The sequence below is a fragment of the Antedon bifida genome, chromosome 4 (genome assembly GCF_963402885.1).
Source record: "Antedon bifida chromosome 4, ecAntBifi1.1, whole genome shotgun sequence".
Classification (NCBI taxonomy): Eukaryota; Metazoa; Echinodermata; class Crinoidea; order Comatulida; family Antedonidae; genus Antedon; species Antedon bifida.
The window spans coordinates 30,088,836-30,106,457 of record NC_136229.1 but is presented as its reverse complement, the minus strand read 5'-3'; the positions used below and the strand labels follow the sequence as shown (position 1 = coordinate 30,106,457).

Genomic DNA, 17,622 nt, shown 5'->3' with positions numbered 1-17,622 from the left:
AAATTTCGATGTAATAGATAGGCCACGGAATATATCATATTATATTTTATATCTGTTTGTCTATATATTTATTTTAAGAACGCACCGTGTATGAACGTGTGCCACCGTTGTAAAGGTGTAGCTTCAATAAATATCATTATTACTACTATTATTACGCTTGTAGTATTCAATATACTTTTTTTTTTAAACACGGCCATGTGCAATTTATTGCGGTTCAATGAAAATAATATAACAAAACATACAGTAAACTAAAACATAGTCAGGTTGAATTAACAAAAGCACATAAATTGTTAAGTATTTATTTATTATTGTCTCACCCTATGACATAACAAAAGTCCAGCCAAACTGACTTAAAATTATTCAGTTGAATACGGCATATATAGTAGGCCAATGCTTTTCTAGTTCTGCAAATTTTGGCCGTATTTATTGTATGGATGATGGAGAGAACCATGATGAAACGATGGTTTCGTAGTTCCATAGGGGAATTAAAGATCCAACAAGTATAGTTTCATAGGGGAACTAACATAGATACGTAAAGATAATATTAGATAAAGACGATTTAGGTGTAGGCCTACTCGGAGGGTCAGAAATTTCGAAAGAAAACAAATAAAGATACTTTGAAAGAGTTATTACTTGTGCGTCGTAGTTATCTGCTTTGACATTTGAGAAAGATGAATGAAATAAAGCTGGAAGCAAGATGAAAAGGACCAGTTTATTGTTCTGGTTTAACCCCATGCTATACAAGTAGAAGATGGAATACTTAGAGTTGGTGACAGATATGTCACATGACAGTAGACACCCTGTGTTTCTGTCTGGGAATTCCCGCATAACATGATCGTGAGAGATGCGCATAAGGAAGTCGGCCATCTAGGAAAAAAAATCTTCACAGCTGAGCTAATGGACAATTTTGGCAAGAAATTACAGTGGTTTTGTTTTAGAAACGTTTCATTGAACACTGAACTATAATCGTTGAAACATTTCCACTTAAATTAAGTCAACACATCAGGCCATATATCAACCAACTGTAGCGTTTGATGGATATGTTAGCACTTCGACAAAGGTTGCCGAACATAGACGTAGAGCAGAGGTCCAACATCTAGTGATATCTTATTTGATAATATGCCGACCACAACTACACAGGCAACATGTTTTTCTAACAGCAACAATAAGAAGTTAATACACCATTTAGCTGATAAAATGCAAGCAGAGGCAGACACATTAATCCTGTAACTGTCTACAACATTAATGCAATTCAAAATTCTATAGGCGACACTAAGGATCACTTGATGTTTATACATGCTGTAACGGGGTGTGACACGGTTTCTGCAATCTAGCGTCAAGGAAAGCGTAAATCATACAACATGATTCATAAAAGACAAGAATATGAATTGATGGACACATTCACAAATAAAAGTAGAGGAGCTGGAGAAACGTTCATTCTTAAACTATAGGCCTATGGGGCGGCTGAACAATTTAAATCACTTGACGAATACCTACACGATCAATATAAACGTGCAATCAGTCGCAGTTCCCTCAAGTTAAGAATTTCAGTTGGCAAGTCTACCTCCAACTAGTGCGGCAGCAAAGCAACATTCGTACCGCACTCATTTAACAGTTTCAAGATTGGATGGGCCATACACTACCTTATACAAAATGAGGACGGAGATTTCACCAATTGAACAGAACTTTCTGTTGCTCCTGATACTTTGCTCAATTTTGTATCATGTTGGTGCAAAGAGGATGGCTGTAGAAGTATGACATGTAGTTGAAAAACAACATGGGACTATTTTGCACCTATGTGCATTAAATGTTTTGGGAAAACATGCAACAACACCCAAACAATAATATTAGATGATGTGCAAGAAGCAAGAAACAGATGAAGATGCAACATCAGATGATGTATGATTGACTGTAACAAAATGCCCATGCAGCTGATTTGTATTATCATCGTCAGTGTAATTATACACGATTAAAGAGATTCTACCCAGGCTACTGAGCGACCGAAAGATTTTTCTCTTGCATTTTTATCATTTGATTATATATGCATAGTAATATTTGCTCAAACCTACTTTCAATTATTGCCTCATTTAGATAAAGAGGAATTTTTGAATGTATACACAGTGAAGTAATACTGTATAAGTTCCAAAGACAGCGGGAAAAAAGCAAGTCATTTAACAGTAGGGATCGAGGAAATGAAAGCTTAAGTTCGATTCGATCTCATTCCTCAAGAAATTCTTCTTGTCGTTCTAAAACGGTATTCTTCTCATTCTTCATTTTTCAGGCAGTAGTTGAACAAACTTGTTGCTACAAGAAGAAGCCAAAGCTGCATCGATAAAAGCAGAACTTGGTTTTAATGGGATTGAGAAGAAGCTCAAAGAGCAGAAGCTGAAAATTAATAGAGAAGCAGCAGAGCAGAAACTTAAAATAGAAGAGAATATGAGTTGAGCAAAAAAGAGTTGGCAAAAAGACTAGAAGTCTTGAAAATGGAAAGTAGTATCCTCAATGAAGAGTCACTTGCATTATTAGACGTAAACAAGTCTATTGACCTGCAAAGATTCTTTGATCAGCTTTCAAGTGATGTTGACGAGGTGGAAGTGACCCGCAGAATTTCTTATGGACACCTTTATTGTATACTACTCAAATTATTCAAACGAACTACAGCCACCTGTCATTGATGTTGGACAGCCACCACCCATTGGATAGGCAGAGCCACCAGTCTAAGCTGGAGATGAACAATCACCAGTCATGACAGTGAGGAGCAAGCAATAAATGCAGAAGTAGTAAAGTCACCAAGAAATAGTCGGACCATGCTGCTTAGAAAAAATATATGGAAGAAAGTATGTAATTGGTCAGCGAAAACTGACTGTAATGAGTACTGGATACTTTCCATCAGAAAGACTTTTTGTTGACTCATCCTCCTGTCTGTTCGTTGTACTAGTTTCTGTGTCATTTCCAGAGTTCAAGACGAACAATCAACAAACATGATCTGTTTTAATGAAAGGTTAAAATACTTGTGGTTACCATAAATGAAGTTCAAATTTTCATGTGTGCATCCGGACTTGACGGAAAGCAGGACAAGCAGAAGGCAATGTACTTGTTATAACCTGATTGGATCACGAGGTAGGGCAATTTATGATACCCTAAAATTTGACTTGAAAAATTTAAAGAACATTGTATACCTCGACAGAATGAACTGATGAAAAGACAAAAGTTCTATGAAAGAAAGCAGAAAAGGGAAGTTCCACACAATATAAGTGAACTGAGGAAAATGGTGGTAAAGCTTTGTCAGCGAGGAAGACAGCGCCATCCAGAGAGAATGACAAAGTGTGAGATAAAAAGTCTCTACAAGAAAAATAAATCTTACGATCAGAGATTAAAAGAGCTTGGATTACCTACACTGCATTACAGAAAAAGGAGAGTGGACATTATACAAGTGTTTAAAATTATCAAGGATGATATTGAAGCCGAAACCTTTTTTGATTTTAGAAAGGATAGTAGAACAAGGGGCCATCAATTCAAATTAAGAAAGCCAAGAGCCCGATCGAAAATCAGAAGCCACTCCTTTTCAAGTAGAATCGTCAACACATGGAACAATCTATACCACACTACAGTACAAGCAGAAAACATTAATGCATTCAAGGACCACCTAAACAAAGACAGAGGAATGGGAGATAAATTTTGATACCAATTCTAGTTAAATACAGAAGAAACGGAGGGCGTTTAAAAGGCATTTGCCTTAATCATGAGCCCGAAGATTCAAGTAAGAAGAGATTGGCGTATAAAAGCAAAAGTAATAAACACAAATATTGACTTAATACAGGCAGTGAAGTAAACACTATGCCACAAGATGTCAACATATTAAATACTAAGGCTGAAATTAAAGCTCATCGGTTATTAGAATTCCTAGTTGTAATTTGATCTACTCCTACAGGAATTAGCAAGTTTAAGAAACACAATCAAAGAATTGAGTGGATTACATGTTTTTGTGTTGATTTTTCACAGGCCTAGTCTTGGCCAACAGTGTGAATGGTGGACCACTGGTCCCTAGGTCTAGGCCTACCAGTTCACATGATGGCTCAAGCAACTAGAAAAGCTAGCGCGAAAGGCAGTAAAGGATAGGTCTGCTAAAAATAACAATCTGTGTGGAAGTTGCTTTAAGGATGTACTTGACATTGATAAAGCTTTAAAATGTGAACTTTGTAGATACTGGCATCATTGTACATGTCAGAATATTTCTGATAAGCTGTATACAACCTTGACTGAACTGGAAATCAATTGAAACATTACATTCAAACTTGCCAAGTTTGTGTTATTTTCATCATAATATTTATATATTATGAAGGAAATAAATATTATTATGAAATGAAAAAAAATCATTTAGCAGTAACTATAAAAGTTATAAGATCATTGATCTGATACCAGCTTTAAATTTAGGAGTAAGACAAGTTAATTCACCCCTGGTCTTGGAAATGCATTTTATGTTGAGTAAACTAGGTCTATAGAGATGTCAGCAACGCTCAAACACTTTATAAAGATCTGGTAGATTGGCTATTTGTAAAAAGCTTGAGGTTTCTACAAGTCTATGAGGGGGCAATAGGAGGCTTCTGAATGCTGGGTACAGTACATGCTCAATAGTCCAGCTCCAGTTGTACGATGGAAACTCTTCAGTTTTTTCTTTTTTATTTTCCTGAAAAAGAAATTATAAACACATCAGGCACAGAACATGATATACTGAAATTTCTTATTATTTATAGATAAAGATACTTACAAATTATTTATTATTATTTTAATGATTTTAACATCTACTAACATTCCCTTATATTATTAATATAATAAATTAATTAATTTCAAAGATACACAGAGAAAGAAGAGTCAAAGATAGTCAATGCGATTTGAGGTTTGAGAAAATAATATTTTTTGTTTCAAATATAAAACCACTCGATAAATTGTATTAAATTTTATGTTTAAATGGGAGAAGGGTAGACTTATGTTATTATGTTATTTAAAATGTGTTACTTACTTTCAAAGGTAGGTCTTTCTGTACTGCATAAAAGCTACTACACTCCTGACAAAAGGTATCAAAACACTCTTTCTCATTATCCCAGCAAACCTGTGAAATGCAAATTTGGAATAATTAGTATAAATTATGCAAATTAAATATCCATATATTATTTAATTCTGGCTGAAAGTCAAGTATATAAACAGAAGAATGGAAAAGTTAAACCAAAACCTCAGCATCAAATATGCTAAATTCAACCAATCGCACACATGCCAACACTCCCGTCTGGCCTGGCCATTGTACTCCCAGTTTACAATTTAAAGATAACTGAATTTTGGTATATGTTATTTTCTGCATTAAAATATAACAAAAACTCGCACAGAAGCAAATTTGGATACTGTATTTCTTTTTTTACCATATTGTTTAAATGACAATAAATATTATCATATCGTATAATGCCATTGTTAATCTTACCTCAGTCGCTAATCTAAGTATAAACATGGGCAAACCTTGCAAAGGAGGCACGTAATCATCAAGTAATAAAGGTATAGAACATAACATTCCTTCCTGAAATGTAATTGATAATTGAAAAGTAATATAAAACAGTAATATTATGACATAAGATAAGTTTCCTAACCCTAACAAATACAGAGCTCGAAGGCTAGGACTACTCTATTTAGTTCAGTATCTAACAAGGCTTATACAAACCAGTAGATTGTGCCATTTGTTCCATCAATTGTGAAAAGCAGCTAATGCTGGATGGAGCACACCTCTATGTATGTAATAGATGAAGTGAGGCAAGTCATAAGCAGTAATGAAGAACATTTACCTGGTTGATTTCAATGGAGAAATAGTCTTTCATCATTTCCGCTTTAGATGTCAGAAGATCATTGATGTAAGTGGCTAGCTCTTCTTTAGTGCCATCAGCCTCTGTCCAGCCACTTTCATCTGATTCTAAGGCTAACATAGCAAGCTCATGTATGGGCGCTGGAGTCTACAAATTTGGAAATTCATAACATAAATAATAACACAAACCACGTGACAGACAAGTCTCTAACTTCTCCAGATTCCATACCATTCTGCCATATATATCTATTGGTTCAAACACCTATAATAAGTCTGAGGTGAAAACAGTGGGTAGACCTTACCACTCATAAAGCCTAGAAATTACTGTACAATTACTAGCCTGATGCACAAAGTAAGCTACCTACTGTACACAGGAAAGAGCTCTTCCCTGCTGTACCTAACTAAAAGTGGATGCCTTCATGACTGTAAAAAGTATCCACTTATGAAAGTAGACCACATTACAGAATTTTGCTATACTCTCAATGCAAGAGACATTTCAATTTTTCATTATAAATGAGTTGAATTGCAAGTAATATTCAGTTCAAAATGTAAATTTTCATACAAGATATTAAACATTTTTGAAAGCATGTTCATTATGGAATGTGAGTTTACACAGGCAGGTTCAACAATATATTATCAACAGATCTACACTTTGTTGATATTTTAATAAAAAAATTAAAATAGTTACTTATTTACTTACAGAAAGTCGCATGAAGCCAAAGTTTCCAAAATCAAATAATAGAAGTTGATGAAAAAGCTCTTTGCTAGAAAAATAAATGAAGATGAGCTAAGGATCTGAAGATTTAGGTTCTCCTCATGACACAGCATGTAGTGCATTAAAATGTTAGTTATTACTAGCATCTTGTAAATGTATCCCTTTTATTGAAAAATATATTTTAATATTACAATACCTCAGTTTTGCAGTGTCAACTAAATACAGTTTGGTCTGATGTTGTAACAGTGCATGCTGGGAGCTGACACAGCCAACAAATGTATGGTGTTTGACAATTTCTCTCAGACCTAAAATACATAGAATTAATTAACTCGCAGACCTAAAATACATAGAATTAATTCATATAAATATTCACATTATATATACATTTGAATTTTACTGAATTATAAGTGACAAATTTGTAATTCAATAGGGAAACTTTTGTTGTAAACTTTTGAACTTTGACAAATATCTCATGTCAATTACCTTTATGTAACTTATCTTCTACGTCTTGCTGTAGCTGTAGTACACTCGTCAAACGCACTGGGCTATGATGGAAACGATTATGAAGGTTATCTGCATCTGGTGCTTCAGTTGAGGGCGTGTTTGTAGGAATAGTACTGTCTTGCATTTCAATATCCTCCTCCTCTTCTTCGCAAAGCTCATGCGGTCGTTTCCTAACGCTTTTAAAAAAAATGTGTTTTATCTTATTCTTAATCACTTCCAACAGCGAGACCATAGGTAGGTAGATATCTTTAAATTAATTGTTGTTTTAAGTAGTGCAGTTTGGTACTGGATAGGTACAAGCCTGGACTTTGGATTAAAATGCCAATACACTGTAGTTAAACACCAAACCTCTCCACTGAGGAATATAAAACTGAGAATTGTGATGTTTCAGATGTTCTGGTTCAGGAATCAACAACAAGTAATCAATATTAATGGTATTTTTGTATTGTCTCATTATAAATTATCATTCTTTTTTATTGTATTTTTTTACCATTGATAGAAACTAATAAATGTTGAATTATTATGGGTGACCCTGATTAGGGTTGGTTGGTCATAGTGTTAAAACATACATTGCCCCTTGTTCGTTTCATGAGAAAGTACTTCCTTAATAGGAGTGTCCCAAAGGAGACTGAATAAGATAATACATAGTTCTCAAAACCAACAATTTGAAACCAATTGATAGAATAAATTGAAACTTTACACATGCATTCACATTCACTGTTGATAATTCTTCCACTTATCACGATCAAGGAACTCATTTTATTTAAACTAAAATTATCAAACAATGTGTTCAGTTTCATCATGATCTAGTGGAGAACATTGTAGAAACATAATTAACCTATTAGTTTAACCTCATAAATTATTTCATAAGAATCAGTTATCAGAATCAGAATCGGTTAAACATACCTGCTAGTTACAGGAGGTTCTATAACCATTTTATCAGATTGACTACTTTCGTTGCTAGGGTAAACGTCCTTGCTGCTATGGCTGCCATCTTGATTTTTTGCCTGTTGCTGTCTGTCATCTGTAGACTGAACAACTTGCATGCTTGACTTCTCAGCAGCCATAAATGCATCAAGCTTCTGTAACTTGTCATCGGTACGAACCATCTGATGTGCATAAACTTTATCCTTTGAACTTTGACCTTCAGAGCTCTTGCTAGGCTCTTTGACATTTATTTGAGAACTGGGTAAAAGAGTCTAAAATAAACAGGAATATCTATACAATGAATTGGTAAGGTAAGGTAAAGTGGAAACCCACAAATATTTATGAACAATTAATGTCCATTTCCTTAGCGTTTGTTATTGTTTTAAAACCTGCTTTACGCATCTGGACGGGAAATGGTGAACTGAATTGATATATTTATGGAATGGTAGATGAAGACCGAACGTTGAAGACCGACTTACTACAGTACCACCCTGAAAATGATGGTTTATTCTAAGCTTATATGCATGTACTGAATATTAATCATTTGCCCTGAAGAAAAAACTAATACTATTTTACGAATACCCCTGTCTACATTACCTGTGCAAAGAAAGTGCGAGAAGCATTGCAACCAATCAGTTTCTGTTCTACGCATTTTTGTATATCTTCTATAATAGCACCCTCATGCAGAAAATGTACTTCATATTTGGTTGGATGAACATTTACATCAATGTTTGCAGGATTTATTTCCAAACTGGAACAAAATTAAAACATTATAATGCTTTGTTACACTGGTGACAATAATATAGCACATCATCATAATATCTGTCCGCATGGTCACATTTATTAACTAACTTTCACAAAAATGGATCCTAATTACTAAAAAGTGATAGATCTGCAATTATAAATGTACTTCATATAAAATTAAAACAATGGAAATTAAACATAACGCTTCATTACACTGGTGACAATAATATAATGCAGATCTGTCCGCATGGTCACATCCATTTGGACCCTGCTATTTAAAATTAAGGTTAATTTAAGGCCTCTAGATTTGCAATTTAAATTTATGAAACTTTTTTTCAGTGTGTATATTAATTTACTGGTTGTAATGCCATTATATTATTTTGTATTTTGTTAAAGAATTTGTGGAAATAGTCTATTGAACTCTGTTAGAAACCAGTCTTTATTTGGGCTGGCTCACATTGTCAAGATTTCAGAGTACATTTTCAAGAATACTAAATTTATAATTTTCGAATTTTTCAAATTTATAAATTGAAACAACAATAATAACATTCTCACGAATTACAAAAAAACAGATAAAAAGTAGAACAATAATGTCTATACTTTATGTTTTGTTTCCTTCATTATATTTATTTTTTAAATATTTGAATCAATGAAAATTCTACAAAATATAAAATACATTTTTAGAAATGTTACCTCATATACATAAATGGATGCATGTGTTTTGGTAGGTAAGCAGAGTACACCGTTTCAATCGCCTTCTTCAAAGGTGAACAATCAACAAGACGATCTGCAGAAATAATTAAAACCAACTGAAAATGTTGTTATGTAACCCCACTAATGTCATGTGCTTTAGCCAGGTAAGAGTTGGTTGGTTTAAGCAGAGGTATTCCCTCAAAATGTTACCATTAAACCTTGAGTGAGAAGACATGGGTTTGGGATTTGCCATTTATGCTGCTTATAAGGTGACCGTTTATTTATTTTGTATATATATTTAGGCAAATTGTTAAGGATATCCATAAGAGAATTCATTCACTATTTTTCTTAAAGGTGGCAATCCTGTTCACAAGACAAACATATACACAAGATGCTCTACATAAAGTCTTATTACAAGTCTTTGGGTGTGGAGTTGTAAATTGTCATTAGAAAAAATCCTGAACTATGGACAGGACTTGAACTCAGGAGCCTTGGATTGGTAGCCAAGCACCATAACCACCAAGCCACAACTCCAAGCTGTTTCCTTCCAACTACATATTAGGCAATTATGAACATGACTTGACATGATTGAAGAGTAGGAACTGGGTCTGTACAAGGTTTCAATCAAATTTTAATGAGTTTTCAAGGACCATTATATAAATTTACAATCTTTTTTAGTCAATAACTACATGGTAATTATTTCACTTACGGTTAATGAATAGTAAAAAAATACACTTTTTCATGGAGTAATTAGCATTGGTAATTTGACCTTTCATTTTATATCCTAATTTGGGATTTTCTTGTGATACTTCCAACAGCTCTCTGCAATAAAAACAAGATATGTTAATGTACAGCTCGCACAGTAAAGACTGTCTTAAGCTCTGTCTGCACTACCAAACTTTGACAAAAAAAAATTTGATGTGCCCATATATGGACACGATGATGTCATATCACAACCATATTTAGGCATATCACTAACATATTCAGGCATATCACTACCATACTTGGGTACATCACACTTTTTTTGTCAAACTAGTTTGATAGTGTAGACAGAGCTTAAAGAAGCTAGGTCAACTAGACATCACATGCTCTGAACATACGCTAAGATTCATACCCACCGCCACTAGGAAAGCTCTCATCAGCCCCTGTAACCCACTAATTATGAAAAAAAAGATTTGATTTTTTGAGCAAGAGCTTTATGTCTGAGATAACAATTTTCAGGGACCTAGTCACTCATTTTATAATTGTGGCCAACAATTTTTTCTTTCATCCAAAAATGATATATGAAATGACAACTATTGCTAATTTTCACAATCACTGGAAACACTAAAAACCATTCTACTCATAAGTCATCCGAAAATGTCATCCATCACTAACACTTCCTAATCAAATTAATTAATATTTCACATAATCTATAATAACTAATAAAAATTGAATATGGATTTTAATTAATTTAAAAACTTGTTTTTGAACAATTTTAATAATTGTTCATTCAAGTTGAACTTCCACAATTATGTTTTCATAATTCACCTAGCAACAGAAGGTCCATAAATAATTCTGATGTTGTCAACAATAGTGGCATTCTGGGATGTGCGGACATCAGCTGTACTTTCACCTTGCTATTAAAAATTAGAAAAAAAAACTATGAATAAAAAAACTACAGTATTAATAACTTATATATAGTAAGTCCAATGTTGAAAAAAAAAACGATAATAATGGCAAGGATATGTTAACAATTGTTTGTGTACAGCACTTTGGTCTATTGGAAAAGCACTTTAATAAATAATAATTGGTATTCAATTGTTTCATATTATTATAAGATATTATTATGGCTTCTTTTTCTGTCTACATTCTCGCATTAGCAGTGAAGAGAAACAAAAACATACACACATACTGTTGGTATCTCACATTACCAGTGAAGAGAAACAAAAACAGACACATCTATTGTTGGTATCTCACATTACCAGTCAAGAGAAACAAAAACATACACACATACTGTTGGTATCTCGCATTACCAGTGAAGACAAACAAAAACATACACACATACTGTTGGTATCTCGCATTACCAGTGAAGACAAACAAAAACAGAAACATCTATTGTTGGTATCTCGCATTACCAGTGAAGAGAAACAAAAACATACACACCTTTTTAAGCGTGAAGCTAACACCTGAATTGTGAATGGCGTATTTACTGACGACCTCTGTGACCTTGGCATGCTCTTCACTTGGACTTTTCAACGCTTTTCTTCTGGTCGCTATGTTGTAAAACAGATCTTCTACCTTAATTACAATAGTTGAATTAATAATGGAAAAAGAAATGTAATAAACTGCTTAGTGCAAAGCAATATAGTCATGGAAAAATGCTTTATGTACCCATCTACAGTGGGTTAAATGCTTTAAAATCTAATGAGGCAGATTGAGTGTTCCGATAAACACATCATTTTCAGTCATCAGTCAAGCATGTCATTTCCCCAGATTGTTTTAAATATGAAAAAAACACCCTGATATGTAAATCATTTTTTAGTTCTACTACTAGGCCTGAGGGGAAAAATATGTTGATCACAATGTACATCGGCCTATGCCACGCCTTGAAAGCACCTGGAATACCCATTATTTACCAGAAATTATTACTAGTTTAAATAGCCTTATCTCCTATGGTATAATGTATTTTAAAAACTTTCACAATTCCATCTATTGTTTGCCAACGTTATCAATTTAAGTTATTAAGTTAAGACCTCTGTCCTAGGTTGATGCCTTAAGCATCTATCAACACTATCAAACTGTATGTGACAAAAAATTTGACCATATGTACACGATGATGTAATATCACTACCATATTTGGGCATATCACCACCATATTTGGGTACATCACACTTTTTTTTGTCAAACTAGTTCGATAGTGTAGACAGAGCGATCATTCGTGGAAACTGTTTGCAGATACTTACTGTAATCTGTGTCCCTTTATTGCCAGCACAAGGTTTTAACACAGACTTCAGTTTGCCATCTAAATACGATCCTCTAGAAAATCATTAAAATAGAATAATTCTCTGAATAAATATTTTTAAATAAATCTAATTAAATTTTGTATAAGACGTTTGAGCAATACTTACTTGTATGCACATTTTGAATCTTGCGTTTTTGTTGTTATAGTAACATGAGCAACGTGGCTAATACTAGCAAGGGCCTAGATAGGATAGAATAATAATAATAATTGTCTTTTGTATAGCGCTTAACCAAAATAAATTTTCTCTAAGCACAAGGCTTGAAACAAGGTGGAAATTACGTCATTTCATATGCTATGCGAAACAGATGGGTTTTCAGCAATTGTTTGAAGATGGCAATAGAATTGGCATTCTTGATTGATTGTGGAAGATTATTCCATAAGGATGGAGCTGTGCAAGAGAATGACCGGTCAGCAAATGTATGTCTACGTGTTCTTGGTTAGAAAGATGTTTGTCAACCATATTAACATAACAACCAATTAAAAAGTGTGATACTTTCTGGAAGTAGTTTAGGGGTTCATATAAGTACCTTTCATGTACTGTAAATGTTATAATTAAATGGTGGAAGGCTTAAAATCACCTCCATCCTGCACAATTACATCCTTGATATGGTAATATTAATTGGTGGAGCATCTATTACATTTTTTTTGCCTCTTTTTTGTATTCATCTGTGTAATTTGGCTATTATTAATATTAATCATTTTATTACATATTTTTTTATATGATTGAATAAAGATACCGAACATATGTGTAAATTTGTGGTGTTACCTCTCCTCTAAAACCGTACGTTGAGATGCTTGTTAGGTCCTCAAAATGTCTCAATTTACTTGTGGTAAAACGCTCGCAGACAATTTCCATATCTTCTTTCTGTAATTAAAATATAGATGTAAAAACAATAAAGGTAGACTGTGAACTATGGTAAAATCATTTAAAATTAGCAGGGTGGGTAGTCAATTTTACATGTTTTTCCCTCTATTAAAAGCTTTGCCAGGAGGAACACACACACACATACTTACTCGTATGCCTGTGCCATTATCCTGAATCTGCAGTAATTTCAGACCACCAGATTTGACAGTTACCTGAATACTTGTAGCCTTTGCATCCAAACTATAAAGGAAATGTATAATTTAACGCAGAGAAATAAAATTTAGCATAAGGATGGCTAAAAGGATCATTTATACTACTGTAGATGACAGGTACCATTCTCAAAACACCCCTAAAAAGAAAATGGAAGAGTCCAGGAAAACTTGTAGCCTTTTCACACTACATGTTACAAGTTGTATACAAACCTCCTCAGATATTGTATTGTTTTCACACATGTATTGTCGTATTCGATTGGGAACTTTCGTTGTCAACGTAAAGATTCGTTGAGTACTTTTTGTATTCGAATTGTAAATTTGTGCTCAACAGAAAGTCATTCGAATAGAAAACGTTGACAATGAAAGCTTTTTATGACAATCAATCGCTGTGTCTCAGTAATGCAACAATTTAAACTGTAAACACACTAATATAATATTGTCAGTTACAAGGGACAATAAACAAATTGAACAACAAAACTCATTGCTGGAAAATTATGCTTACATGGTAAGTGTATTACTGTATTACATATTTTAGCATTGTTTGTCTGTATTAGCTGTTGGCACTAATGATAGGTGGATGTACGTGCACTGGGATATTGGTGGTATTATTATATTAGTGGATAGTGGATTATAAAGTGGATATTATTAACATGGACATTCCAATGAACAAATACAATGTATATATTTGGATGTATGCACTGAGGAGTGTTGTATTGTTTGACTGTAGGCCTACCAGTACTAAACAAAGTTGATATTCTAATAAACAATAACATAACATTATCTTTTACCAATTTTCAATCATCTCTTTCAGGGCATTTGCTGGCCTTTGTATTACCTCGCCTGCTGCAATGCGATTCACAACAGTTTCATCAAGTTTTCGGATTACTCCAGCCATTTTAACTTGTCAGCTTTACTTTACTAAAACAAAAAGTATAATCTTCAGAGTTAAGAATAAGATGATACTGGTCACATTTGAAATCAACAGTTTTTAATTTGGTTAACATAAAATCAACTTAGAACTGGTATTTTTTATCTATTAATTGTTAGGATAAATTAGTTATTTTACCAACACCATGTGGATATTTTTATTTAGTCACTGAATATTATATAAATAATATTCATATTTACTTTTTAAAATAATACAGAGGTTTAAAAACTTGTTAATCCTATTATTTTATATTATTTGAATTTCTATATTCATTCAAGGCGAATAATGACAAATACAATACAGCATGCCCCATGCAAATTAGCACTAAAAAAATAAAACATGAACTGATTTGAAACGCCACCGATATGATAAACAGCGTAGGCCTATCTAGTCTAGGGGCGCTTTTTTAAATAGATAGATAGATTGTTAATTTTACGCGACCAAAATAAAATGTGACCAATATTATTAATATTACTAGATAGGCGTCTAGGCTTCCTAAATAAAACGACTCCGAGCTATAGGTCTATTTAGAAATATAGGCTACCTACTAGGCCTAGCCTAGGAGTACTCAGCCCCTCAGTTTTGCAACTAAACTTTTCAAGGCCCCATGGCCACCCCTCTCTAGACTCTCTTTAGCAAGGCTAGCCTAGCTTATTAGCTAGGCCTAGCCTGTTGACAACACAGTGTTGTGTTGTTGTTGGCAGTGACTGTTACTTGCTAAATTACAGGTTCTAGCCAGCAGGTGGTATTTAGTTTACCTGCTTGAAAAGCATACTAATAACCAAGTTACATTAAATCTAGGCCGAGGCCTAGGCCCAGACCTTTATAATTTGTGATTTTAGACTTCTGTATTTTACCGCCATGCTTGTTTGTGTTTTAGTGAATGTAAATAAAGAATCATTGTCATTGTCATTGTCATTGTCATTATGATTTTTTCTTCAACACAGAGGGCGCGCTTGTAAATCAAAGATCACAGCCATAGTAATTAGTATTTGAATGGTTTTAATTGATTGGCATCTAATATTATATTTATCAAATTAATCAGATATAAACAATATTAAAACATAGCAGCAACATTTCTGAATTGTGTTTTAATTTAAATGAGGGAAAAAACATCAAAATGTAAAAAAGTTTAACAGATATAAAATGCATTCATATATTATATTACCTAATAAACATTCATTCAAAAATTAAATCATTAAACACAAATTTTTAAAAATTCATTGATCAAACTTAAATTTAAGCATTGTTCGTTCAAGATGGGAACACATTTCATTTATTTGCATATTTCATCTTGATGAAGTTTATAAAATTGTAATTGACTTTATGATATTTTGAATCACAATAGAAAATAGTAAACTAATTAGGCCTCCAGAATTAATCGGATTTTCACTGCTCTATAAATTTGATTAGATATGGTAGGCCTATAACGAAGATGAAAAACATTATAAGACAATTTATCAATAATAAATTAGTGGTGATGTTAACTTCGAATTGGATTGTTGAACTGTCATAGAAGGCTGACTCTTGAACAGGATTTCCCCATCCCACCTTGAACCTTATTCTTCGAAGGAGTCAAAATAACTTCCGCAAGGGTAGATCAAATACCTCTTTCCAAAGGGGATGCATGTCTTATCTTTGTCATAATATAATTAGGCTCCAATCATGAAAAATGGTGGACTTTTTTAATGATTAACAAGTGGGACTAAAGATCTCCATTACTGCAATTGGCTTTTTTAATGCTGAAGCAAAATAGGGCCTATATGTAGAGAGAGAAATAAGCAACCAATTTATCTCATCGAAAGAAGGAAGGCAACTCAAGACGTAGCCTAAACGATATACAAATATCTAGTCATTTGTAGTAGAGAGCAAAGAAAAATTTCTATTCAAATAAATGTTAAGCATGCTTATCACCTCCGGACAGTCTATAACCTCTCAAAGCAAACAAAATTGGCATTTCAGAAGTATTCTCTTGTACAGTGTGTAGCGAACATGGACAATGAAAAAGAACTCTGATCCACTTGATGGTACCCCACACCTCTTCAAGTCCGTCAGGGATAGATTGACTCTCAAAAACATGAAAAATGAATATTAGTAAAATCAGATTTTGAAAGGCCATTTTTAGTTTTAATAAAGATCATCGGTCCTCTGAAGTGTTCTACTGTTTCCTTGCTAATTTTATAAAACATATTTTTTAATTTGCGGGTTTTATTTAGTTTAGGCCTAACAATGATTAACAAGTTTAAATTTTAAACAAAATACATGAAACATACAAATAACGATTTTCTAAAGTGTGCATCGCTAGAAAAAATAATTGTTTCAGAAATACCGCTAAAAAGTAAGAAGATGAATTATAATTTGTAGTTAATTATGATGTTGAGTTGATAACTTCTGTCCATAATTTTAATGCTTTTTTATATTATTTTCCCGTAACTGATTTAACTTTTGTGAGATGAGCATCATAATTTCCATTGTTATCCATTCCATTCAAGTGCAGTAAGCCTGCAACTTATTTATAGAAAGAATAATAATAATATCCTGGATTTATATACCGCCTGTTTAGAAACCTCTAAGCGCTGAACATTATTACCCTGGTCATTTTTTGCATCAAACACGTATGGAAACAATATACTCCCATAATGCAGCTAGTAATCAGCGCAAAGTTGTGTCTTGATCTAACCTGGTACCTATTTATACACCTTGGTGGAGAAAGGCAAACGTAAGTATCTTGCCTAAGGATACAAGCAATGCGGCGAAAGTTGGATTCGAACCACGATCTCACGATCAGTATACAAAATAAAGACAAAGCACTTTATATAAGGAGGTTTTTTTATGGTATTTTTATTTACTTTCCTCGAATAAAGTTTGCTTCCTTCCTCTTCATCTTATTGTAGACTTGAAAATAACGATGTTTTTAAAAAAAAATGGCACAGGTCCAAGAATATTCATGGAATCAACTTGATGATAATATTAAAAATATATTGTTTGAGGGTTTGCATGGCGAAATCAAATGTTGATATAAAGTTTGCGGTAAACCACGTATACTGTATTAGTTTTGAAAAGAACTGTTGAGTTTCTTATTATTATTATTATTATTAATAATATTAGAACCTGACCTATAGCTAGTATACATAAAACGACATAGGCCTACTTACGTTTAATAAATCTATCTAACTGCAATAGAG

The 17,622-nt window shown here is 33.3% G+C and overlaps 2 protein-coding genes across 2 annotated transcripts in view; both read right to left on the bottom strand.

The window, feature by feature from the left end:
- The window catches only part of LOC144841564 (NADH dehydrogenase [ubiquinone] 1 alpha subcomplex subunit 10, mitochondrial-like), a 242,600-nt gene that overhangs the window by 96,106 nt on the left and 128,872 nt on the right, over nucleotides 1-17,622 (bottom strand). The gene's annotated exons all lie outside the window — the stretch shown is intronic.
- On the bottom strand, nucleotides 260-14,404 carry LOC144841549 (DNA mismatch repair protein Mlh1-like). The gene is made up of 18 exons (XM_078697943.1): nucleotides 14,298-14,404; nucleotides 13,447-13,537; nucleotides 13,199-13,297; nucleotides 12,539-12,612; nucleotides 12,374-12,446; nucleotides 11,574-11,708; nucleotides 10,959-11,047; nucleotides 10,138-10,250; nucleotides 9,429-9,522; nucleotides 8,589-8,742; nucleotides 7,971-8,263; nucleotides 7,044-7,240; nucleotides 6,757-6,865; nucleotides 6,546-6,609; nucleotides 5,829-5,993; nucleotides 5,474-5,566; nucleotides 5,021-5,110; nucleotides 260-4,687 (listed from the first exon to the last, which is right to left on the bottom strand). The coding sequence occupies exons 1-18, from the start codon at nucleotides 14,402-14,404 to the stop codon at nucleotides 4,508-4,510; spliced, it is 2,220 nt and encodes a 739-aa protein (XP_078554069.1). The 3' UTR covers nucleotides 260-4,507.

What these genes read in the sequence shown, in the direction of transcription:
- LOC144841549 (XM_078697943.1), bottom strand. Translation starts at nt 14,404, where the DNA reads ATGGCTGGAGTAATCCGAAAACTTGATGAAACTGTTGTGAATCGCATT. An exon ending in ATAAAGGGACACAGATTACA is followed by an intron (nt 11,709 to 12,373) that starts GTAAGTATCTGC and finishes ATTGTAATTAAG; the next exon opens with GTAGAAGATCTGTTTTACAA. An exon ending in GTTGACACTGCAAAACTGAG is followed by an intron (nt 6,610 to 6,756) that starts GTATTGTAATAT and finishes TTATTTTTCTAG; the next exon opens with CAAAGAGCTTTTTCATCAAC.